We start from the raw sequence: 26,242 nt of genomic DNA, 5'->3' as shown, positions 1-26,242 counted from the left end.
GGTGTGCAGATAGCCAGGCTATAGCTGTGCAGGTGCACAGGTGTGCACGTAGGCAGGCTACAGGTGTGCAGGTGCATGGAGGCAAGTGGGCAGGTGGGCAAGTGCACATAGGGACAGGCACTGAGTGAGAGAGCCACAGGGCAAGGGGTCCCTGGAGGGTCTATAAACTCAGTGAGTTCAGCCCCAGTGATTCAGGTCCTACACCACAAGAGGAAAACATTGGCCTTAGCACAAAGAATTATTTTTGTTTAAGATCCCAGGGGACTGTGTCCCAGGGCTCCATTCTTCCCCTTGCACCTCCTCTGGTGCCCAATTAGAGGAGAACCCTCCACCACTATGTTAGCATCTGACCTACAGTGTAGGGCCCTGCCTGATGGCCTGAGGGTGCACATGGAGGGTGGGCCAAGCCCACATGCAGGAACAAATGCTCAGCCGGGGGCTGAGGGCAAGTTGAGGGTGGAGGGTTCAAGTTGGAGGTGGGCCTACTCCCACCCTCACCCCCATCCCACCTACGTCAGGTACCAAATCTCTCACTTGAGTGGCCAGTCCCAGACACAAGGGCACAGGGCCCACTGTGGCAGTGTGCAGGGCGCTGGAGGCTCAAGCTGGTCCCAGAAAGTAGACAGGTTGTGGAAGAATCCCAGAAGCCTCCCACCACGTCATGGTGGGAAGAGGACAGAGGGAGGACGTGCCCAGCACTAACCATCTAGGCATGACCCACACTGCATGCCATGCCATGGCTCTCTGCTGGAGCTCAGATGCATGACTGCAGCTGGCAGATACCACCACAGAGCAGGTTATGACACAGCCTTTTGTCAGCCATAGCTGGGCAGCATGGCCTCGGGCCAAGCTGTCCAAGACCCACCAGCCCTGTTTCCGAGGTCCCGAGAGGACCCTGGATCCTGCAATTTTGATGTTGCAAGGAAAGCAAGATTGCTGATTTACAGAACAGGCACAGACTAGCTCATGTGTCACACACGTGTGTCACACACATCCCATGCATATGCGGGTCACATGCAGACTCAGACATCACATACATATCTCATGCACACCCCACACACATTACACATGCACAGCACACACTAATGTTCATCACACACATACACTCACGCATCACACATTGTCACATGCATATCCTGTGCACACCCTGTGCATACACATATTACATGCACACCACACTGCATACACGTGGGTCTTACAGGCCACATGCACACACATACATATCACATGCACACTCATGTCATATATCCCTTCACACATCACACATGCACACACACTGCGAGTCTGAAGCTACTTAGAAATGAAAGAGCATCGTCTCGTGGCTTTTTTTCTTTTGAGCTCCTTTCTAAAACAACTGTCCATCAGCACAAAACCCACAAGCTCAATGAGCGCTCAGGGAGGTCACCGCGTGCAACCCAGCAGGCACCGGTCTTCTTGGTGCCAGCAAGAGCTGCCCGGGCCTCGGGCAAGAGTCACGGGTCCTGTGAGAGGGGATCCTGGGTGAGTGCTCTGGCCCAGCCTTAGGCTCTGCACCCCAGACTGCTTCCCCTGCAGTCTTGCCGATCAGCCTTGGAAGAACCTGCCTGGACCTGTGGTGTGCAGAGAGCAGAAGCAGGAGCACCCACGCCAGTGTGTGCACGTTACCACTGCCCACCTGCGGATGGCGCCACACCACCAGGGTCCCGCAGCCTGCCACTGACTTAACCCCTAGGGCTCCGGGGAGGGGCTCCCCAGCCCTCATCACACCACACTCCCTCAGGACATTCCTCTGTGAGCTCATTTGTCTTGAAAATAAACAAGCCTGGCCTGTAATCTCAGCATTCTGGGAGGCTGAGGCAGGAGGACTATAAACTGAACGGCTTAGTGAGACTGTCTCAAAGGGCTGGAGATATATATATATATATATATATATATATATATATATATCTCAATATGAAGGCCCTGAGCTCCATCCAGGGTGTCCTGGCCCTGCCACCAGACCTACATCAAACATGATCAAATGCTACTCAGCCAAGTGAGTCTGTGACAAGGAGGGACTGGGGTTTCCCCTGCAGCCCTCTGCCCACCCCTAGCTGCCTCATGTTAAACTGGAAACCTTAGGTGTTTATTTGTTGGTGGAAGCTGGGGTTTCATTCAATAGATTCACAAACTCACTGGGATGGAAAGCGCAGTGGGACAATGGCCTCAGGCCCGGCCTTCCCCCTCCCAAACCCACCCAGGGCCTGGCCTGCAGTCCCCAGCCCTCCTGCCCAGGTGGCCGGGTCTTGTGCAGGGCCAGGGCCCTCTGCTTCCAGCTGTTGTTACCCCCACACCTCTGCGGATCAAGCGCAGAAATGAGCTCTGTGCGACTGTCACCGCCCACTGTGTCTCTGATGGCCTGAACAAAGAAGCCAGGAGGGTTTGCTGCCACCCCCACCCCCAGGTGCAGGGCTGCCCCTGGGTCCAGGAGCAGACAGCCCCATGTTCACTGAGGTGGGAGGGGGGCACCCAGGTCAGCAAGTGAGACCTCACACCCACCCCGAGGCCAGCTCTGCCCCTGTCCCTCACCACAGCACCACCCTGAGCTGACCTCAAATCCCAGTGTCCAGTCCCTCCTGGCCTCCTGCTGCACCAGCTGAGGACCCTCTGGTCAATAGTGAACACCGCCTCTGTCCCCCAACCTCATCCCTATGGCAGCCACCTGCAGTCTCCACACCCTCGCGCGTCCCTGAGAAACCGGCAACCATCCACACACCTGCCTGTGTCTTCAGCAGCAGCCACAAAGCCGAGATGTCTTGGGACAGTAGGGAGACCAGACTTAGGCTCATTCTGTCCCCATCCCCGTCACTGTCACCGGGTAGGAGTGGCGACCTGCTTCTTGCAATGCCCGCCCAGGGCACACAAAGGAAGGCAGTGCAGCTCCATCTTGGCTGCTGGGGACCAAGCACCTTCCTGGCAGCAGTGGCTGCTGCTGCTGCTGCTGCCGCCGCCACCGCCGCCACCACTGCTGCTTAGGGCGGACTCCTGGGCCCCTGGCTGCTCCGCCCTGGGCCATGGATTCGATGTCCCTGATTAGGGAGCTGCTGTGAGCTGAGCTCAGCTCACTTATCCCATGTGGACGGTTTAACTGTTGGAACCCTGGCGGCAGCTGAGCCAGCTGGCTGCAGCTTGAGGATCCTGATGCTGCCCGTCTGGACCCCCCTTGCAGGGGCCCCGGCTCAGGCAGATCCAGTCCACCACACAGGTCCCATCCATCACAGGGGCTCAGCTCAGCCAGGTCCAGCGACCTGAGTCACAGTGGACCTGAGCCACAGGGGCCTGGCTCAGCCAGGTTCCATGCAGAGACAAGCACTGGGGGAAGAGATGACCTCCAGGAGAGCTTGGACCTCTGCCCTGGTGACGCCCAGGAGGGTGACAGCCAGAGCCCATCCGTGCAGAGCCCTCTGCCCTCCTGCTGTCTGTCTGCTCCTCTGGCTTTGGGCACTCATGGCTGCCAGCAGGCAGACGCCCCGAGGCGCAGTGGGGAAGGCAGGGGGACCAGGCCCTTGAGCACCAGCATAGGCTTCTACAACCACGGCAGGGTCTGGGAGGTCTAGGCCACATGGGCTTTGATTCCAGGGTCTCACAGGGGTGGCTGCAACTGCCCCAAGGGATTGCCCAGGGACTACTATGGAGCCTTGAGCCCTAGTGGCCGAGGCTACCCAAGCAGAGGCTAGGAAAAACATTTCTGGGGTTGGAGTTGACCAGACCCCCAGAGGCTGGGAGGCTGCGTCCTGGTGTCTACGGGCTCTGCTGACCTGCCTCCCTCCACCCTTGATGTACACTGCAGCTCCTACCTTGTGAGGATTTGGCTGACCAGCATGGGCCCCAGCTGCCCACTGGGAAGTGGCAGCCTACGCTCTGTGTCGTGACCCAAGCTCTAGTTCACTGCCCAGAGGGAAGACCCTGGGGGACCAAGAGAAGAGCAGAAAGTACAACTGCAGCTCCCTGTTCATGCCTGAAACCTCTGCGTCCCCATCAGAAGCAGTGAGATAGGGTTGGGAGGCAGACACTTGTGCAGAGCCTCACGGGGAGCCTCAGGGGGAGCCTCACGGGCCCCAACTGCCTCGAGGGGCCTGGCTGAGTCTCACACTTGCTTCAGATTCACCCCAGGTCTATGTGGAGCCAACACCAGCTCCGTGCTAGCCTCCTCCTCCACCTGTTCCCTAGAACATGTCACACAGGCTGCAGCCCCGCCAAGTCCCCACCAGAGGTGGAAGTTACCTCTGCTCCTGGTGTGGACTCAGGTCAGGGGCACCATCCAAGCAATGACCCATTTCCTCCTACCAAGTCCCAGTGCAACAAAAGCGTGGACTCGGGACTGCGAGGCACTGCTCTTGCACCTGACCCAATGTAGCTTTGCGGGCTGCAGCTTTCTAGATCTCTGGTCTCCATCTTTAGCCACTGGAGTGAGATTCTCAGACCCTGGACTCCAGTGGCCACGCCACGGAGGCTCATCCCCCCACAGAACATACAGGTCATTTCTGGCCGGGGCCCACTGTGTCCTCCCCAACCTGGCCTCGGGGTTCCTGGCAGAGACCCCTCCTTTCCATCAGCTCCTTTGCCAGCTACCCGAACTGGGACCCAGCCGCACCCACAAGCCTTGCGTCATCAGCCTACAGGGACAGGACAAGCATCGGGACACCGGCGCTGATCAAGGTGGAATTCCCGGCATAGCCAAGCAAGTTTGGCCTCTTGTCTTCGGTTTCCAATTCCCCAAACACCACCCACCTGCAGACAACACTCAGCTAGAGAACTTTCTGCCGCACACATGCTGCTGACATGTGTCCCCTTCCTACAAGGCCACCAAGGTCCATGGCCCCTCCTGTGCGCAAGGCCTGAGGCTCAGCCCCTACAAGTCCACTGAAGTGCACAACTCTTCGATGCTCTGGGCCTCACAGCACAGCAAGGCGTCAAGCAACCTCAGTATCCATGTGGTGTGGACGGACGTGCACAGAGTGGACGCAGAGACATCATCTGAGAACGGGGCTCACCCACAGAGGCCCTCGGCTAAGCACGGAGAGCATGGGGGGGCCAGGCTCTTCCTGACAAGAAGTGAAGTTATGGGGGCGGCACCAGGACAGAGGCAAGACAGTCCCACTCTTCCCTCTGGTTCTGTGTGTCCCCAGATCCCTTTCACCACACTGGGACTTCTGTGCGCATGAGGACCCTAGACCTGCAGGCAATGCCAGGCCCTCCCAGTTCATTAGACAACCTCTCCCATGCCCTGCCAGTGGGCAGACGGAGGGCACGGGGCTCAGTCTGAGGCCTGTCCGTGATGGGGCCTCTGGGTGTGGCTCCGCCTGATCATACCCACAGCCCACAGGGACACAGAATCGCGCTCCTGGGCTCACAGTGCACGTGGTGATCACGCCCCTCTCCATCCACACTGCCTGGGAGACCGACTCACTCCGGGCAGACTTGCCCCTCCCTCCCAGTACCCCTTTCTGGGACTGGAATTACAAAGGCAGGAAGGCTTTCTAACATCTGTTTTCAATGGACCCTTGCTTATTGTGCTTTCCAGTGTAAGCACTTGCAAAGTTCAGTTTCTATACAGTAACATAGAACTGAGGCCCAGACAGCAGCCACTGTGCTGGGAATAAGCTTGGGGGCCCCTGGGCCCTCTGGCAGGCAGCAGGACACAGGTCAAGCCAGGGCCAGCCCTTTGGCAGGGGAGCCTGGCCCCACCCTGACCATCGCATAGGAAGAGGAAGCCAGGGTGGAGCCCAGACAGACGCTGTCACTTGACAACAAAGCTTCTACTTCCCCTGCCCCTTGGACAGCCAGGGATCCTGTGCCCAGTGTCCACCAGCCTTGAGTGGCAGCTGGTCTCCCACCCCTGGGGCTGCAGGAGCAAAAGCTCTGGTCCCGTATAAGCGGGACATGCAAGGTGGGGTGAGTGGCTGGTACAAATGACCCGGATGGGCACAGTCATTTCCTCCTGATGAGCAGGTGTGCGTTTCACACACCTGCTCCATCAGGTGTGGTCATGGTGTGGGGCAGACACAGCGCAAGAGCAAACACAGGTGGGGCCAAGTCAAACAGAAGGCTGCAGGGACGCAAAGGGCATGGCCTCATCCGTCCACCCAGGTGGGACACTGGGGACTGGCCACCAGGGCAATGGCTGGCACAGGGCCCCCCTGGGTGTCAGGCAAGAATCCTTGAAAGGCTTTCAGCCACCTGTGGCCCTCATCATAACCTGGACACTCAAGCTGTGGTTACTGCTGTCAGGATCAAAGACAGCAGTAGGCAAAGGTGACTCTGTCTCCCCACACCCGCCGTCACATCTCAGGACCCACCTGAGGCTCCTGATGTCCAGTCTGGGTCCAGGGCGATGGACGACCTAGACGTTGCTCTGCCTGGGTCCCCCCTGGCTGACATGTACAGGACAAGAAGATCCCAAAGTCCTTTGGCTTTCAAGGCCACACTTGCTCTGAAGGTCAAGCACCGAGCACCTGCTGTGAGTCGCCCAGAGCTGTGGCCAGGCTGGCCTCCAGGACCCAGGGGCCAGGTCGACAGCTACAGGCCACGCCTGGCAGAGAGAAGGCAGCTTAGCTGAGCTAGGTGCCAGGTGTGTCTGAGCTCTGTGTGGAGTTTCGAGGGGGTGGCAGGAGATGAGAGCAGCTCAGAATGCCAGGTGGCAGCCAGGCTGTGCCAGACGGAAACACAGCACAGTAGAGTCGGAGCCGTGGGTGGCAGGAGGGTGCGGCCTCGAGGCCTTGGATTTGTCCTGTCAGGGCCTCCAACCTGGAAGAGGGTGGAGAGGTTTCTGGGCCCTCAGAGAGCCGGTCTCCAAAAACAGTCTGTGTGGGACACAGGGTGAGCCCAAGTGCAAAGCCAGGTGCAAGTCATATCCCAGCTCTGCTGCACACACTAGAGTGGGAGGTGGGGAGGCAGATGCGGGATGGCAGGGACGGCACTGGCCCTGCGCTGGTGCTCTGAAAAGTCCCACTCCTATTCTCAGGGCTCTAGAGCTGCTGCACCCCATTTTAAACATACTTTGCCTTGGCACCCCTTAGACATGAAGGGCTCAGGCCACCCTGGGATGAGCTGTGTGATGTGGGCATCTGATTCTGCCTCTGAGGAGGAGGAGAAAGGCGTGGCAGGAGGCCAGATATGCGGATTGGGCTAAGATGGACCTGGCACCATGTGGTGGAGGCCACTGCCTGCACAGTGGGTGACTGGACAGTGCTGGGACACAAGGAGGCTGCTTTCTAGAGCATGAGGTTTGGAGGGTGGCCAGCCTTGGCTGCCCACTGCCCCTAACAGTCACTGTCCCCACCACAGGGACACAAGAGCCCAAGGAGCAGCAGGTGAGGACAGGGACCTGAGCCACTCCCTGCACGGCCCTGGGAAACTCGAGGATGGGACCTTGGACATCACACTCCTTGCCTGAGGCCTCTCTTCAGCATCACCTGGCTGCATCACACAAGTGAGGGCCAGGGTGTCACCTTAAATAAGTGAGCAGACCAGAGTCCCCCACGCTGGCCAGCGGTATGGAGTTACGTGGTGTCCTGGGTCACCTCCAACAGTGAATAGAAGGCAGCTAGAGCTTAGAGGACAGAGTCTCAGATGCCCAGGAGAGAGGGGAACACTGTGACAAGGAATCTAGTGAGCCTGACCACGTGCTGGGCACTGTCCCGACACTCAAGCTTTTTTTTTCGTTTTTTCTTTCTTCAACAATTCTCTCCACATACAGCGATGCCCTTAGGCCTGCACCTCCACGACTGGGCACCATCATGGGCCCTTGCTGGCCTGCTTCACTCTCTGAGCCTCTGCAACCTCATCTCTAAACCCACGCATGTGAACCAGGCTCCCAGCACAGAGCAAGCATGCACCTTGGGTCCCTGGGTGGGGGACACAGCCATGGGCTCCTGGCAGATGCTGGTGCCTGGGCACAGGGGCCTGATAGAGGACACACAGGCCAGTGGGAAATGCCATCAGCTTCACTACAAGGATGAGACAGAGACCCAGCTGAACACAGCAGCAAAGGGTGGCCCTCAAGGGCAGCCCAGCGCCGTGGAGCCAGGACCTCTGTGACGCCCAGCCCGGCCCGTGCTGAGGCACCTGTACCTGCTACTTTAGGACTCCAGGTAGGGACATAGCTTCGCAGCTGGGCCCATCAGCCTCGTGCTCATAGCAGGAGAAGGCAGAGTGGCTGGCCAGAGGGGGTCTGAACACCTCAGGATGTTCAGGCCTGCGTCCTTATGCTCACCATCTCCACTGTGCAGCTCACGGATCCACATGTCCCAAGGCAGTCCCCAGCAGATGTCACTCAGTGGGGACTCTGCGCCTGGCATCCAGCAGGCGACGGTGAAGAGGGGCATGTGATGCCCTCTGTCCTGGGCCCTGGGAACAAGGCACAAGGCTTGCGCACATCTGAGTTCAGCTGACCCTGGACCACACATTGGTGAGGCACTGATGTTCCCTGAGCAGTCTCCTGGGTCGGCCACATTCTGGGTCAAGTTCCTATTTTATCTCCCCCTTCAAGATGAGCCCCCAGTGATGTCATCCTTTCTCTTCCACCTGGCACAGCCTTTGAAGCACCTCCTGCCCTGATCCAGGGCCCTCTCCATTCCGTCTGCTTTGTCCAGGGGTTTGTCAAGGACTCCTATGTCCCCTTTCTATCAGCCCAGGAATGCCCCAGACAGTGGGGTCCATGGACGCATGAACAGGTGCTGGGAGCTCCCAGGCAACCAGCCATCTGAGTGGGTTCTAAGCAAAGGCTACACACAGATCTCCCGTGTCCATGGTTTCCAGATCTCCCTGCAACAGCCAAGTCTCGAGTCTGCCTTTAACCAAAGTCCCTGTGGTCATCCCTGCAGCTGAAAGTCAGGCTCCTGGATTGAAATGAGATGGGACCCTTACAGCCTTCCCCTCCACCTGCCATCCTGACCACTGTGCAGCGTGTCTGGAGCCCATGACCCTGTGGCATGACTCACTCGGGAGGCCTGTTAGGGTTTGGATCTAAAATGGTCTGGAAACTTCGCATGTTTGGGGGTGATGGGTGCCGAACTCAGGGCTGCCTTGCCACAGGCAGGGCCATGTAGGAAGAAGTGGGCTGCTGGTGGGAAGAGGGACTCCCTGGGGCAGGGCCTGGTGGAAGGAGGCCGTCCCTGGGGCGTGGCCCGAGGATCCAGCTCCCTCCTGGCTCTTTCCTTCTCTCTCTGCTTCCTGTGCACCATGCCTGAGCAGCCACCCTCCACGAGGGCCCTCTGCCCTGCCCTCCTCTTTGGAGCCACTCACCAGGGACCAAAATGTGAACCAAAATAAACCTTTCCTCCTTGAAACTGTGGGTGTCAGGTGTTGTATCCCAGCAACGAGGAAAACGGCTAAGACATCTACCTAGCCTGCCTATCGCTGACCCTCAGGCCTTCTCCTGCCCAGTCCCCCGCCCTCAACTGCGTGCGAGGGGCAGCCCCGCTTAAGTGTCTCCTTGCCAGAGGCCCTGGGCTTCTCCAGCACACCAAGCACACGCCCCTGCTCCCTGGCTAGCATGGGCTGCAGCAGGATGCCCACTATGCATTGGTGATGACTGAACCTAGCCTGCAGGCTGGTGGTGTGGACGACCACGAGGGCACATGGTAAAAGGAAGCACTGCCTTTATCCGGTCTGGTCAGCAGTGAGATGTTGGCACTCTTCAAAGCGGAGCCAGGACTGGGGAAGCCGCTCCGTGTGTGGCAAAACAAAAAGTGAGACAAAACCAGAGCCCAAGTGAACCTCTTTGCATGTGAGATGGCAGATGGACACAAGGAGCCCAGGAATGGGGTAGGGGGCTGTGAATTGCTGGGGGGTAGTCAGGCACCGAGTGCCCCCACGAGCACATCGCTCTGTCCGTTTTCTGAAGAGCATCTCCCATGTCACTGTTCCCTAGCAGTGCCCCGACTTCCGGCATCTGGAAGCAGAGACTCCAGGTCCTTGGTGGCCACCAAGAGCCGATGGTGCCTGGCCTCTGCATGGCTGTCCTCATGGGCGAATCACACCCGATCTGGTGGCAGAACAGCCCAGTCCAGGCCTTGCCTCACCAGTGGTGCATCTTACAAATCCGGGCCAGCGGCCATCTGGGAAGGCAGTGCTGCCCTAGTTTAAATGCGAGGTTCCAGGCAGCACAGACAGGAACTCTGAGCAAGAATCACTCCCTCGGCCCAGTGCCTCACCAGCTGAGTCCACTGGATGGATGGGCAAGGCCATCCCACGTGGGGTGACCGCTGCGGCCTGTGCGCAGGTGGCCTAGGGGCCTGAAGACAGATGTTGTCCTTTCTGGGTTGCAAAGGGAAGCTGGTGGCAGTGCATGAAAGACAGCAAACGCCAGGCATTGAGGAGGCAAAGCTCCACTGCACGCTCATCGCCACCTCTAGGGAGACTTCTCCACCTAAGCCACCCACAAGCACCTGATGGATGGGGAAATGCGTGCCACTTCTCACAAGCAAACTTTCCACCACTCCACTGAGATCACACCCAGGAATCTGCCTCTGTCCCCTGAGGGGGAAAACACATCCCAGTGTCTCCAAGGCATGCACCCTAACAGGAAATTGGGGGTGTAGAGCCCCCTATACTTACATCCCACCCACTCCACATCCTGGAAGGTGGGCACTAGTCACTCAGGTCCATGCTGACACCCGCCAGGTGCAGGGCAGGGCCAGGTGCCAGCTGGAGCCACAGCAACATCCCGGAACACAGCCTGTTTACACCGAAGGGCTGCCAGGGGCAGGGCCTGGCAGAAGGCAGGCGATGAGGAGCCCATGCTGGTCGGGCCACACTCCTGCTGGCTGCCGTGCCAAGCTGACAAAGGTCCTGGGCGCAGCAATTATCCTAGGTGTGTGGGCGAGGCTCTCTTCAGCACCTGCCCGGGCCTGGCGCACAGTAGACCCTCAGAATGTGCTTCCCTATGGGTGAATGGCTGAAGAAAAGCACTATGCGGCCTTGGGAACCCGTGCTGTGTGGAATACCAAAGGCCATCTGTCACACCCTGTGTGAGAAGCGCTCTGACACCTCTTTTAAGCACTGTGGAGTGGAGAGGCCTGCACCGGGAGGAGGTACCTCATGTGAACTCTGCAAGCAACTGCAGGCCGCCACAGCTGTCACCTCTGGGTAAAGGCCTCTGGGGCCATGTTATTTCCTGCTTCTCTAGGCATGAGCAAGCCAGTTTACTACCTTTGTTCTTTAAAATTTCTTTTAATAACACTCTTAGAAGCCTCCTGTCTCCAGACTAGCCAAGACTGCAGGCATCAAGTAAATGTCTCCACGTGAGTTTAAGCCCGTGTCAACCACATGCTATGGGTCCTCCTAACAGTGACCATGAGGGTGTGAGGTCCAAACGCATTCCATGTAGACACAGGCCCACAGTTGTATAGGGCCAAGGAACTTCACTGCTCACACATAGAGCCAAAGGAGGGAGCTTGGGTGGCAGGCTTGTTCCTCAGTGGAGACTGTAGCGTGGCAGGCAGAGCCACCAAAAGGGCATGCACTGTGGGGGACTTGGCAGAGGAGGTTGCCCTGCCCAGAGCCCGGGCAACAACCCAGCCCGCTTCCCTGCTTGAAGCGCCTCTGGATTTGTGTCTCCCTGTGGCTGGCTGGGGCACTGTAGAGCACAGAGCCGCCTGCCCCACTTCCCACACAGCATGAGAACAGCCAAAGGCAGCAAGAATATGCACAGTGTCCCAGACCCCGGGCAGGGGCCACCTTGCCCACAGAGCACACAGCAGTGGTGTCCAGTGCCACCTCCTTGGCTCCCACTCATCATAAACTCAGAGAGGGGGCAGCCACCAGCGTCCACTCAACTCCGGGGCCACAGCTGCATCCTAGAAGGAAGCTGCTCCTCCCGCCATGTCCCGATGCCTCTCAACAGCCGCAAGCTCTTCACACAGCGCACCCCCCTGACACCCAGCCCAATCAGTGCTCCCTACCAACCAGAGATGCTCGCTGAGATCCGGGCTCTGTGCGGAGGAGGGAGAACCACCTCTCTCTTCCTCTGCTGGTGTCTGACCCATTTCTTCGCTCCAACTGCCCCTGCCACCTGCATACCACCCACAGCTATGGTATGGGCTGGGGCTCTCTTCCATCAAGACCCATCTGGGTGGAGGCAGCTCCACACAAGCGAAGGCCTTACCTCTTGTCGGCCACCCTGAGTGTGCAGGAGACGGGTGACAATGTGGCCCCAGCACAGGCTGGAGACCCCTGCCTGTCCGTCCCCAGCCCTGGCCTCCTCACTCTTCTGAAACACAGAGCTGACCTGCCGGCTGCAGAAGCAGGATTTCAGTTCCCATTCTGGCCACCCTGACTCAGCTTCTGTGGCGTCTTTGCTGCAGGGGGAGGGCACCAGCCTTTGCCCGTCTGAGGCAGCACTTCTGCCGGCCGTGGCCATCACGTGCACGGCGGCCCCAGGGAGCTGGGAGCGGAAGTGGGTATCAGTGAGCAATAGGAAGACTGAACAGAAAGCACTACTGGCCTCACTTCCCCAGGTACCCGGGCAGAGGTGGGGACCCTGGGCCAGGTCTGCGAAGCCCCTCCCACCCCAGGGCACCCTGCACGACCCTCCACCCTGGAGTCCTACCTGGACTCAGCCTTGTGGGACCCCGCCACCCTGATGTGGGACACCGACCTTGTGTGTTTCCGTCCCCACTGCAGTGAACAAGTGGGCACCACACAACAGCAGCAGACACAGATGCCTCGGCACTGAGGGGACCCTGACTCTCAGGGCTCCTGTGCTCTGACATCCCGGGTGCCTGACACCTGCCTGGGGCTGTTCATAGAGACCAGAAGTGCTGGTTCCTTTTGGGGTGGGCAGCTGGGATCATGAACCCCAAGGCCCTGTCTGTCGAGTGTATAGCACTGTTTCCCAGATGCTGGCTCCTCGGCCTGGTTACGGCTAAGCATTCAACCCCATGGGAGTGGCTAATACTTGGCCTCAGTTTCCCTGAAGGAAAAGGAAGTCATTGTTCTACAATCAGATGAGCGAGGGGAAGGGCAGGCCCCATTCACAGCCCGTGGGGCTCACTGGGGCACAAGGCTGTCATTGCCACCTCACACACAGGATCACGCCTGGGAGCCCCAGCTGCCACACCTGATGCATCTTTCCTGGCCTGCCCCTTCTGTCCCATCCACTGTCCTGGCCCTCTCTTCTGGAGCTGCAGTGCTCTTCCCTCCCCACTTGCCCGGGGGCCATGCCAGGTCTGCGTGGTACCCTCAGGCCGTGGGACACCATCCTCAGAGGACCTCCTTGGATGCAGCTGGACAGTGGGCTGTATGCACATGGCCACCCAGCGCTGACCCTGTCAGGACGCTGATCCTCCTCCGACACCGCTGCCTGCTGTTCCTAACCACATACGCTGACTCCAGGGAGAGAACAGAGGGAGGTTCAGCAGTTGCAAAGCCGACTTAGGAGGAGGATTTGGAGTGCTGGGCCCAGGGATCTGCCACCAAACACCACAGAGAAACAGGACACACAGCCCCAAGCCTCAGATCTCGGCAGACACATGTGAGTTCAAGGCTGTACAAGGGACTCCATCTCCAGTCAGGGATCCCAGCTGCAGGTATGGCTGGGGATTGGGGGAACCTCCCTCCCAGGCCTGAAAGGTCCCCACTCTCCCTGCAGAGCTGCTTTGTGCCACCTGACCCAAATGCAGGAGGAGGCTAATCTTTGAGCTAGTCACCTGTGGGCACATTCCCTTGTCAAGGGACAGTGACACCACAGCTAACAGCTTCTCGTTTTGGCATCTATCAGCTGCTGCTGGCACCTAAAGGACACAGCCATGGTGTTTCATGGCCAAGCAGGGACGCCCACACAGGCAGGCAGGGGATATTTTTTTTTAGAACATTTTTTTTTTAACTTTTTATCGGTACCAGGGATCGAACTCACGACTGCCTGCTTGCAAGGCAGGTGCTTATGCCACTGATCTAAATCTCCAGCCCAGGCAGGGGATGTTATCTGCTTTGGGTAAATGGTGCCACCCCGGCGGGGACACGTACATCTGGATCCCCACCCTGAGCCACTGCAGGGTCCTGGGGAGGCCCGGCCATGCAAGACCGTGCAGGACACTCTCCACCAACCCGAGGGCAGCCTGAGCACCTTCACCGCACACCACCCAGCCAGCACTGCTGCTGCACCCAGTAGGCCTCTCAGGGACCGGCAGGGAAGACTCACCCTCAGCCACAGAGTGCAGCCAGGAGCACCACTCGGAGTAGAGGTAGTAGCTCTGCATTTCTGCCACAGAGATTTGGGTTGGCTGTCTATCTGCCATGGCCCTGTTCCTCTCACATGCCCCTTGGGCACCAGAGGCCTGACACAGAGCTCGGCCTCTACTGTCGTCTGCAGGAACCACTGGTTTCCACTTTGACTTCACAAGCTGGGCCAGGCTAAAGGGTAACTGCTCTTCAAACACTGCCGTCTTTCTCCACCCTGCTTGTTTACACATGGGCGATGGATGCCAGGACACCAGTGACTCTGGGAAGGAGCCATTCCTGGGGTGCAGGGCCCAGGCAGGGAGGCAGGTGGGAGGAGATGGGGCTCAGTGTCCACCCACCGGGCAGGAGAGGGCAGTGGACAGGTTGTGGCCACACTGTCAAGCACATCGCTGGTGCACCTTCCTTTACCCCAGGCTCCATCCACCCAGAAGGGGAGCTGTGTCTGCCGAGGAAGGGAGCAGGGCTGTGACAATGACCCATTCTCACCCTGCCCTCACCAGTGCTTTCTCAGGAAGCAAGGAACATACCTCCATCCAGGACCCAGAAGAGCCTGTGGGATGGAGCATCCGTCCACAGCCTGGACCCCAGCAGGCACCATCCACAACATAATGTCAGTAGACAGAGGACTGACCTGTCCAGCAGTCCAGGCAGGGGCAGATTCCTACCCCAGACCAGTGTCACCCTGAAGTCCCTGGACCCCAACCTGGTGACCACAGCCTCCCTACCAGGATGGCAGAGTGGGGATGGGGAATGTGGCGGGTATGTGCTGTCACCCAGTGTTCATCAGGGACAGAGATGCCACAGACACACTGTAGAGACCCACAGACACCCAGAGCACTCCACAGAGACCCCAGAGGTCCCACAGATGCCCGCTGAGCCTCTTCAGAGACCCCACAGACTCTTCACAGCCTGACACACTCATGAAGACCCCACAGAGATATCCAGAGACCATGCAGGGGCCCAGGACCCCCCAGAGAGACACGGACACCTGCAGGCACCTGGCACAGGCCCTCTTGGCCTGGGCTCAGTGGTTCTCAGAGAGCCTGGGAAGAAGAAAAGAGGCCAAAAGCCAGTTCCACCCAGGTGCCTGAGATTAAAATTTAACAGCAGTCACCAGATTTCTTCAGACCATGAACCCTCTTCTTAAAAGAGCTCAAAGGCGCACTGTGAGATCTCCCTTCCCAGTGTCCCAGGGCCATCTGAGTGTCTTGCCCAACAGAAGCAGGATCCAGCAGTTGTTAAGAGATGGACAGAGCAACAAAGTGAGTGTGGGCTTCCTTCCACTTCATGCATCTGGACGAGCTCTGCCCCATGAATGCCCACAGCAGGACCCCAACCCGCGGCCAGGTGGTAGAATTGTTTTCTCACATGCCTGCTCCCATTCAGAGCTGCCCCTGGGAAAATAGGGGCTGCTCTGGGGACCCTTGCTGCTCTCCAAGCCCCTGCAGGGGCATAGTGACCATGAGCCACTTCTGTGGCTGCTTCCTTGTGGTCACACTGGAAGCCTGACACTGTGGCCAGTAGCTCTGGTGAGGGAGCCGGCCGCTCCCCTCACACAACCACCATCAGGAGACACACTCCATCCAGCACTGCCGGGCCCCAGGGTGACCTGGGCCTCCCTGGACAGTCCCGTGGAAACAGCATGAGGTCTTCAACACTCCTAGGTGGCCACGGAAAATGTCCATTTGAGGAACATTGATTCATCCAGGAAATTCCCCCACAACCCCCATGCACCTACCCTGTGCATCCTCCACCAAGTTCTAACGTCCTGTGTGAATGGAGAGGTTGGTTTCTCTGAGAGTTCCCCTAGAAGCAGGCTCCCCCCATCCCCCTGCTGCCCCATGACCTGGCTGTGGGGCCACCCAACAGGGTCACACAAGGTACCCTCTTCCTGACCTCCAGCCAGCAGCTGCCCAGCACAGCCTCACCAGCTCTGCAGAGCCCCAGGCCCCAGTGCATGGTGACTCCTGCGTGGTGACATACCCAGGCCCATTCCCTGCAGTGTCCCAGTCTTCCTGTCTTTTGTCCCAGCTCTAACCATGTATCAACTCCAGCCCAGACGTCAATCCCACACACTTGTGGATGTCACTGCTGAGCCCAGGATGCCTCAGCTACAGCTGGACAGTGCTCGTGTCCTGTTGGTGTCTCCTGCATCCACCGGAGGTGGACCCAGCGCTCACCATCTGCCCAGGAACTGGATGCCTACACCCAAGATACCACCTACTTGCTTAGCATTTGTGCTTGGCCTGCTGCCCATCCATGTCACACAAAGGTCTATGGCGCATCTGTGAGGATAGGATCACATCTACACAATAAGTGTCACACCTGTACTGCTAAGGTTGCACCTGCACAACCCATGTCTCACCTGCATGGGGCTGTATAGCAGGTTCACACTTGTCTGGCTGTCCAACCTTTCAGGGCCCCAGGTGCTCTACTTACTCCCTCTGTTCCATCCCCAGTGGAGGACACAGGGCCTCCAGGACTTCCTCCCAGGCCACCCACAGGCTCCAGCCCTTCTCTGTCCCTGGGGGACTCAGCTGCCCGGCCTCTGCATGTGCCTCCCAATTCCCTCCTTCCCATTTGCGTTTTCGGGTCCATAAATATGGCCTCACTGAGTCAGCATCCACTGCTCCACAGCCTCCCAGGAGAGTCCAGAGACCCCCTGTCTCACCATGCCTCCCTGCTGTTGCAGGCTTCTGTCCACCGCGGGTCTGCTGTGGGAGTGGGTCTGCTCTTCACAAGTGACCATGACCTCCATCATCAGACCACACACAGGACACTGCCAGGCCGCATTAGAAAGACCACAACCCTTCCCAGGATGCTTGCTGCCCTCAGCCCTCCCCCAGCTGTCAGCCCAGTCCTGCCCAGCTCTTCCTGGGCCTCCTGATGGCTCAGACACCATGTCATCCATGGGTCCCCCGGGCCCTGCTGGCTCCCTGGACTCCTCATACCTGGCAGAACTCACCCTGCCCTCCAGGGACTCACATCCCTCAGAGGCCTGGCCAGGCACAGGCCATCTCCCTGTTCCCAGTGACTCCCTCAAAGGAAGGAACCATGATGCTGGGGAGGAGGGCAGTTGGCCCAAGAGCCAGGCCTCTGCGGGCCACCAGCATTGACATAAGGCCTGGTGACCGGAGCTCTAGCCCACCCCAGGACCATGACCCCATGGGGGCTGCAGAGACACAGAGGCGCAGCCCTCACAGCCCTCAATGCCTGGTGAGCCCGGATCCAAACCTCTGGGTGCAGTGCATGCCCTGAAATGCTAGAGCCCACTGCGGTGAGAGGCTCCAGACCAGACTCACGAGCGTGACTGAGCACCATACTTCTCCCATGAGGTCCTCTCAGACATGCATTCACTAAGGACAGGGCAGGATGTGAGTCCGGGTGCAGCTGGGGATTTAGGAGACTGACCCAGGCACACTGCTGCTCAGAACCAAGGACATTCAGCTCCCTTCCTCTTGGTGCCACTTCTGGTCATCAAGGAGTGGGAGAGCTTGCTGCAGGCACCATACTCCCAACTTCACTCTACTGCTCACTGGCCGAGAGGGAGTAGACCCCAACGGCATGGTGTGGGCACTTTGAGGGTCCCTCTCAGAGCATCTCCTGCTCCTGGCCTAGGAGAGGAGGGCACGATGCAGCCTGGTGGGCAACACGGGATGATGCAGCCTGGTGGGCAACACGGGGTGGGGGCATGGCCGGAAGTGGGCAACCTTACTTCACGGGAGAGGAGGAGGAAGAAAAAAGGCAGAAGGCGGGTGTCATTCTGCAGTGGTGCCCACCCTGGGCCTGCCAGACACCTTGGGGCACCCTTGGGGGTGACTCTCGGTGTGCTTGGGGATCCTGTGTGGCTGTTTTCTTCTGCTCCAAGCCCAACTGTCTCACAAGGGGCAGGGGCTATGGGGTATGAAAATGACCCAAAACCATGCTGGGAATGGGACTGGCTCTCATTTTTAGGGTCTGTGCGTTACAGGTATCTGTGCACCTAGACACCCTGCAATACCTGAGGTCAGAAGACACTGCTGCTCCAAGCTCCCCCACCAAATCCAGAGTCCAGGTCCCTGGAAGAGAGTGGACACTGGGGACAGAAACAGCCATGGGGCTCCTTCCACTCAGCCTCACGGTGTCCTTGCTCCTTTGGAAGTTAATTTGCAAAACAACTGGAGAACTGTGAGAATTTAAATTGCACATCCCACTGAGCACTCAGGCTCCAAGGAAGACCATACAGGAGAAGGCTATGGTGAAGACAGCGCCTCCCCGCACCGAGGACAGGTGCCTTGCTTGACCCTCACTGTGGTGAGAACGCACACAGACCAGAAATGAGCCGCGCCACCTGGACCAGCTAGCCTCAGCCAAGATGCCCGACGCCTTTCCCTGGTTCCAAGAGTCCTGAAAGGCTCCTGTATTTTCTCATGGGACAGATGCACCCCTAGGAGATGCCACCCTGGGGAACATATGACTGGCCCCACACCTTACCTGATTTCAGGTGCCCTGGCGCTTCCCGGCGCCTCCGGGTCAAGGACCAGAACCGACGCATGGCCCCCCGAAATGCCCCCTTCTCAGCCATCGTGTCTGTCACAAGGGTCACTGCAAAGCATACACGACTCTGACTCTTCAGGATGGTCACACACAGGGTGACTGAGTTCTTGGCTCCCACTGAGGTCCGATGATGCAGGGCAGGCTCCAGTGACCCACAGGAAGCACCAGGTGTGAGGTTCCAGAGATCCTGGATTTGGCCGAAGCACCAGAAAGAAACAGGGTCCAGGGTCTCTTGAACTGTGCCAGGCCTGGACCTTGGGTCCTGATGTCCTGCAGCCCAAGTTGCACGCCGCAGTGCTGACAAGGACCTGGGCAATGTGGGAACGGCTGCACCCGCCCATCCGTGGGCCAGTCCTGCGTGCTTCCTTCCTCACGAGGCAGTGTGGACACAGGACAATGTCAGGGGCTGCTCAGGCTGAAAACACCTTCCAGGCTCAGGAAGTCTCAAGTTCAAACAAACAACCACGGACTGGGAGGAAGGGAGGGACCGGCTGCCAGCGTTTTTGAAATAAACTGGAAGTTCCGCTGCCATCCGAGGCTCTGTCTGCTGAGGAGCGCCAGGAGGAAGGGAGGAGGAAATGGCAAGGCAGCCTCCTCTCGGGCAACACTTTCCAGGCGTAATGCCCCGACTGACCTCTGGCCAAGCCTACAGATGCGTTAGCAAGGACAGCAAGGGTGGCTCTGGGCTCCTGGGATGCCCAAAGTGCCGCCCTGTGGCTGGAGCCAGTGTGGCGGTGTGTGCCAGGGACATCCCAGGTTTCAGAGCCTCGCATCTGACCCCAAGGGAGTCATTTCAGCACTGTTTAGACTTCAATAACACAGAGGCTCTGAGGGTTTGAGATGCTCCCATTAGGTCAGCTCCAGGCTTAGGAGCAGGGACCAGCACCAGTCTCGCGTCACAGGAGCGTCCCACGTGCTGGCCCAGCACTTCAGGCTTCCCCTCCAGACTGTTGCATGTATGTTAGGTAGTTTGTAAACAGAATGAAAGACAGAACAAATGCTTCCTCCTCCAGACCTAGAGTTACAAAATGCACGCAACCTGGTACACTCTTAACCAGAAACACAGACGTGAGAATCCATGGCGGGACAAGCCTGCCTCTGTGGAGGGACAACAGCAGTTAGGCAGGATGACCTTGGCGTGAAGACGCAGTGGGCAGGTGAATGCACTCACCCCACACACCCCAGGTGCACGGGCACACAGACACCTGACCTCTGTCACCCGGCTGCAGTAGACCATCTGGTAGGCCTGTGAGCTGGCAGACCGAGGGGGCCAGAATTCCTGTCCACAGGTAAGACCACGCCTCAGAGTCAGCACCACACCAGGAGGACCCAATGCCTGGAAACTGTTCACTCTGATGTTGATTCTTATTTATTAAAGCGAAGCATGTCTTTCCAGTGCTTCTCTTTCCTCCTCTTCACCCCCTTTCTCTTCTCTCTTCTTTTTGAACCCTAGGAGTGCTGAGCTATATTCCCATTCCTTTTCTAAATTTTATTTTGAGGCAGGATTTTGTTCTGAACTTGCAATCCTACTGCCTCTGCCTCCTCAGCAGTTGGGCTTACAGGTGTGCACTACTGCGGCCAGCCTGGCCATACTTCCTCTACATTCACTGTGCCTAGAGGCCTGGCCAGGACTGAGTTCTCCACTATGAGGCTGGTGTTGGGGCCAGTACACAGGTTTTCTTTTTCCCAGGACAGTAATGAAGGCACCTTGTGCCCCTAGGGCCGGGCACAACTGAGCTGTGGCAGCTCACACACAGAGAGCAAGAGCCTGCAGCAGCCCGTCCATCAGACCCGCAGACTACATGGTTCCAGAGGACCACACCATGGGGTTCTGAGGAGGAGGCACGAGGCCTCTCAGAAGGGATGGGGCTGGGGTACAATCCGCAGATGATGCAGAACAGCTTGTAAGAAAATCCTGAGAGTGGTGCCCCAGGGAAATGGCGAGCAGGGCCAGGATGCGGCTGAGTGGTCAGGAGCTGGCACAGGGGACTAAGACCTGAACCCAGAGGCCAGGGACATCAGCTTTGGTGCATTGTCCAGGACAAACCCCTGGACGCAGCACCCAGCACGGCCAATGTGAAGCCTGCTGCTGTTAGACCCACTTGGCTTTCGGTTGTTTTGTTCAACAGAGGACGGTTAGCAAACGAGTGCGCTGGGGCCCCCAGATCCAGCCTCCTCGCCGAGATTCTCAGGCTCTGCTTTTCAGTCCCATAAAGGGTGCTCTGGGCTGAGCAAGTCCGTGAAGCCTGAGTCCTGGACAGGAGGTGAGCAGACTCCACACAGCTGCAGTGTCCTGCTGTGCAGCCAGTGCCCATGCCATGCAGAAAGAGAAGCTGTTTGCCCCATAACCGCTACACTACACTGCAGGGCATAGTGAGGGGAAAGGAGCCGCACATGTATAGGTTGAGTTTTTAAAAATACATACTGGGGCTGGGGATTTAGCTCAGCAGCATAAGTGCCTGCCTTCCAAGCAGGCAGTCATGAGTTCGATCCCTGGCACCGATAAAAACGAAAGAAAAAAAATAAAATAAAAAATGCATACTTTCACCCCAGCTTGGTTGCTTCTCAGATGCAGAATGCAGAGGTGCGGCTAAGAGCTCTTCTGAATGTCCTCTTCATCTATCCGGAATATAAATGTTTCATAGCCAGGCCCACTGAGTGTGGGCAACTGAGAAGTCCACAGCATATTCCGACCGCAGAGCAGGCTGGAAGCCACTGCCTCAGTGCTGCCAGGCCCACTACTGGCCAGGCAGCCTGCTACCTGCCATGAGACCTGGGCTGGGCCCTGTGCAGAGCAGTGAGGGGTCAGCTCAATTTGGGACCAGCGGGGCTGGGGTGGGCAATCACAGCCACACTCCAGCAGGCCTTGCTTTTCAGCCTCAGCTAAAGCAGCATTCATGCCACATCCATTTCAAATGAGCAGACAGCAGAGCCATCCTAAGCACTGCTCTGCTCTTGTCTGGATGCCGGGTCATTCAGCTGACCGTCCCGTCCTGACTGCATGCATGCCAGTCAGAGACTGTGCAGTTCTGCTGCCTGACAAACCATCACATCCCGGAGCATGCTCCAGCACGGTAGCAGGCTGTCTGGGAGCCCACTCTGTGAGTGTGGTGCTATCTGTGATTCCAGGCCTCCTGAGCAGTCTCCACCCGAAATTTCGCCTTCACAAATAAGGGGGAAATTGTGTAGGTTTTATTCAGTGACTCTTGCTGCTTACTTTCCAAGTTCCCATGGCAGGGATTTCTGTTCCTTCCGATTATTCCTCTACCCTAAATGCTGCTCTGCTGGTCTTGATACTCAGATGGCAGTTGCAGGAGGGTACAAACCCCTCTCCTCCTTCCACTGCATGCTGCACACCTCCCCACGACCCACAGGAAGACGGGCTGATTCACAGCTACACAGCCAGCACACCACCACCCCACACCTGTCTGCTGGTCAGACGCTTACTGTGCACGGAGGGATAGATGGATGGACAGACAGACCACACAGGAAGCACCAATCATTAGCGGAAGCACAGGGTCAAGTTGCCACCCAACCTGCCAAGCACTTGCTCCTCCTGCGTCCAATGTGCCGCTCCCTCCACTCTCAGAATTAGTCTCTAATTGTGATCCAGGAAAATCACACTGTCCCCAGGAAGAGGCAGGGGTGAGGTCACCCTTTCATACTCTCCGGGCCTGTGACAGTCACTAACTGACCAGGAACCGAGGGAGGTGACCCTCACCTTCTGGAGCGCTGCTTTGGCCACCCACAACTCAGGGCCTGTGTGAGAGGAGGCAACAGCTGCTCAGTCTGCACGTGCAGCAGTGCAGAAGAGTGGTGCACACTCCTCTGGTGTCCTAGGGGGCAGGAGCAGGACCCTCAGGCCACGGCTGCTTCCAGGGACTGCTGCTGCCAGGAAGTTCCCATGGGGCAGCATTGGAGTTTCCTCGTAGCTTAGCTGTGTCCCACACAGCACATTCTGAACCTTGGGGATGTCCAGACCCTGAGGCCTGGGCTCTGGTCTTGGCTTTTTCACCAACTGCGTTCACAGACCTGGGCAGAGGCCAACTCTGCAGTCTCCTAGGATGCAGCGTTTCACCCTCAGACTCCGGCAGTCCAGGCACTATGCTGTTGCTTCCCAAGTGCCCACCTGCAAAGCCCAATGTGCTGGTTCCCTTAGAGGGCTGCAGTTTTCTCTTTACCTGATGCCAGGCATCACACATCAGATGCCAGGGTCCTCTGGACAGACAGATTTCACAAGAGTTCTGCCACATGGCTCTCACCAGCATGACAGATGAAGCATTGGCTGCAGGACTCTGGCTCTGCAGAGGCACAGGCGTGGGTCCCATGGAGCTGCCCTGCATCCCAGTCACTGGCCTGAACTGTTTCCCCAGGAGAAGCAAGGACCATGGAAACCCTCTGAAGAGAGATGAGGGCCACGTTCCACACACACAGCCAGAAGGCGGCACGCCACGCACTCCGCCATAACGGGGCGTTCAGCTGCACTCTCACACCACCTCCCTGCTGCCAGCAGCACTTGTCCTGGCAGTGGAGAAACTGTGCCGATCAGGCCTGGCACAGGAGGGACATGTCTGCCACGAGGACGAGATACTTGGAAGGTGCTCGGGAGACTAGCATGAGCCGCACCGATGCCACTACTCTGAGGGCGCTGGGTTACCGGCCCTGGCCCCAGGGGCTGAGTCAGCTGCTGCAGTTTAGTGCTTGGATCGGGTGAGCATGGTGCAGAAGACAGATGCTGGGATGGGATGGGACAGGGACAGGAGACATCTGGTCCACAGAGTGGGCACCATGGTAGAGTCCCAACTAGAGAGATAGGTGGGTCACCTAACCCTCACCTTCATCCATGCTCCAAGGCAGATCAATGGCTTGTTTTTTCAGCAGGTAGACAGCTAAAAGTTGCTAGCCCCTAGCATTAAATCTGATCACTTTAAATATCAGATAGCTTACATTTTTACTGCCTCATATGTAAACTCTTCTATCTCTCCTCACATCTACCTACCCATCCACCCAGCCATACACCTCTGGAAATCTACTGATCATCCATCCAACTGTCCACTCGTCCACCCATTCACCCAGCCAGTGAACCAGCCGTTCACTCATCCATCCATCCATCATCTCATCATCTGTCCATCCCTCACTCACCCACATCCATGAAGTTAGGGTTTCACTCAAGGTCGGTGGAGAAGGTGGGGCTACACTGAAAGATCCAACCCAGCACTCTAACCATCTGACCCTCCTGAGAATTTGAAAGCACAAATTCTCAGATTCTGCCCCACCGCACCCTCCTGAGTCAGCTCTGAGGGTGGCTGCAATCTGTGACTTCAGCCCTCACCCCTAGTGATGCAGAGGCATACTCCAGCTTGACCACTGTCCTAAATTCATCAAAGGTTTAAATCAAGTAGATCTACAGGATTTCTTCCTCAGGTATCTCTCTCTTTTTTTAACCAACTATCGCAAACCTAAAGAGAAAACCAGAACGCCTCCCAGTGCTGGGAAGGGTGCTGTACTAAAGGAGAAGCTTTTGCTACCAGAAGAATCTTCTGGCCTTGGTCCTAAAGGTCAGGCTCTGGAGCACGTGTGACATCTACATGCTCAAAGCTGAGATTCACAGACCACCAGGAAAGCACACATTATCCAACTCTGCATGCAGATCAGCTGGGCTCTGGGGACAGAAAGCAACATGCAGCAGCACATCCTGAGCACAGGTAGGTGAGATGCTGGGAGTTTGGGGCAGAGTCACACGCAATTCCCAGGAGTTGCACAAGCCCTCGGCCATGAAGCCCTCCTACAGAAGTCAGCCTTTCCCACCTGAGCAGCAATACCAGCAACCAGATCAATGTCAGAGCCATCAGCTCACACTGGCTGCTGATCCAACAGGACCCTGACTTCGAGACCTTGAGTTAGAAGGCATTCTGTTACAAATAGGGAATTCTTCAGGAGGTGCTTGGACATAACACTGGGATGGTTGTTGTGTTACAACCGGCTGTGTGGAACGTGGCCCTCATCTCTCTTCAGAGGGTTTCCATGGTCCTGAAACAGTTCAGGCCCTGTGACTGGGTTGCAGGGCAGCTTCATGGGACCCACGTCTGTACCTCTGCAGCGCCAGAGTCCTGCAGCCTATATGCCTCCCTCAGAGGGAATGCACAGCAAGCTCCTGGCTCTAAACCCAGAAACCCTCCAGGGATCCCTGCTGGGGGAGGGCAGCATTGGGGGGTGTAGGGCACTAACCCTGGGGACCTCTTGCCTATTAAACAATGAGGCGTTCAACAGGCGAGGGTGCCGTTTAGGCAGATCTAAGAGACATGGAGGGGTCCATGGCCATCAGTGCCCAGGAGTGTCAGAGGGCACAGATCTGGAAAGGCTGCTTCCTTCCCGAAACACAAAGGTGGCCATGGAGACAGCAGGGTGGCTGGTGGTTTACAGCGAGAGGTCAGTGCCATTTCCCCTCCTCTGGGACAGGCACTTACAACTCCAAATGCATGTGTCTCTCAGAGTTCATGAATCCTCAATCCCTAAAAGCCCAGGAATGACATCACCATTGGAGCCATTTCCACACTCAGATCCTGACACCAGCCAAGCACAGGGCAGGAAGCACGGGTCCCAAGCATTGGAGGATGCAGCACCCAGGCGCCGTCTCCTCTCCACACACCAAACCCTGCACCATGCCAAGCGAAGCCCAGGCTTTGGAACAGATGAGGGGACGGATGGCAGAATGGCTCTATTTTCTTTTGCTCCATACACAATAAACTCAGTAGTTTTGCTGAGAAAAAACCATCTTCACAAGTTGAATGTCTTCCAAGGTCTTGGCGAGGTGCCCCACACAAAGACAGCGCGTCACTTGGGGGGAGGGGACCACACCCAAACCAACCAGCTCCTAGCACTTTCTTCTCCCAGGAAAGCAAGCCTGAGACCCAGGAAAGGTCTGAATCACCTACCATGGCAATAGCGGACAAGCACTGGCAACTTACTTTCAGTGGCAAATCTCTACTTCCTCTTCGTTCCAAGGGAAACCAGGCGACAGACACTGCAGGCTCCTTTCGTGCTATAGCAGGGAGACCTGGGTGTGCCCAACCTAATGGAGGCCTTGGCAAGGCACCACTGCTACTTCAGCCCCCACCGAAACCCAGAGGAGACGATTAGGCTGCTCCTATACCATCGCTGCTATTCTGCTTCTCCCCCCACCCCCAGACATCTGCCTGAGGGTCACAGTATGTGGTGGGAAACAGCCACCAGATCACTAGGGAATTTTCCTCCCAGGAGTTCTGGCAGCTTCCCCATGCTCTCCCTTGTTCCGGAAGCCCTGGGCTCAGCTGGTCCTCTGCTCAGGGCACCTGTGCAGTCCCCATTGCTGCTCTGGAGCTGCCACTGCATGGAGGGGAAGGCTGGGGAGGGGTTTTGAAGCTAAAGCGTAGGAGATCCTGATCCCTTAGGAAGCCCTGCCTGATCCGCAGTCACTGTAACCATCCTAGCAGCATAAAATGGCCCGGCAGTCCCGGAAACATGT

The 26,242-nt window shown here is 57.5% G+C and overlaps 1 protein-coding gene across 11 annotated transcripts in view; it reads right to left on the bottom strand.

Moving 5' to 3' along the window:
- Mcf2l (MCF.2 cell line derived transforming sequence like) overlaps positions 1-26,242 on the bottom strand; it is a 93,929-nt gene that overhangs the window by 45,587 nt on the left and 22,100 nt on the right. For 2 of the 11 annotated variants that reach the window (XM_023560655.2, XM_003477503.5), the window contains exon 1: positions 2,735-3,021. The exons of 4 other annotated variants lie outside the window; for them this stretch is intronic. In XM_023560655.2, coding sequence (XP_023416423.1) covers positions 2,735-2,807 — 73 coding nt within the window. In that variant the 5' untranslated portion in view covers positions 2,808-3,021. Of the gene's footprint in view, positions 1-2,734; positions 3,023-12,127; positions 12,290-18,675; positions 19,135-25,706; positions 26,227-26,242 lie in introns of those variants that run through there. 5 more of the 11 variants (XM_023560653.2, XM_005007133.4, XM_063247058.1 and 2 more) reach the window with 5 other exon arrangements.

The sequence above is a fragment of the Cavia porcellus genome, unplaced genomic scaffold (assembly GCF_034190915.1).
Source record: "Cavia porcellus strain 051 isolate PalLab524CR breed Dunkin Hartley unplaced genomic scaffold, mCavPor4.1 scaffold_4, whole genome shotgun sequence".
In the NCBI taxonomy this organism is placed as follows: Eukaryota; Metazoa; Chordata; class Mammalia; order Rodentia; family Caviidae; genus Cavia; species Cavia porcellus.
Note: the sequence above shows the minus strand (reverse complement) of the source record. Positions and strands in the feature narration are given on the sequence as shown.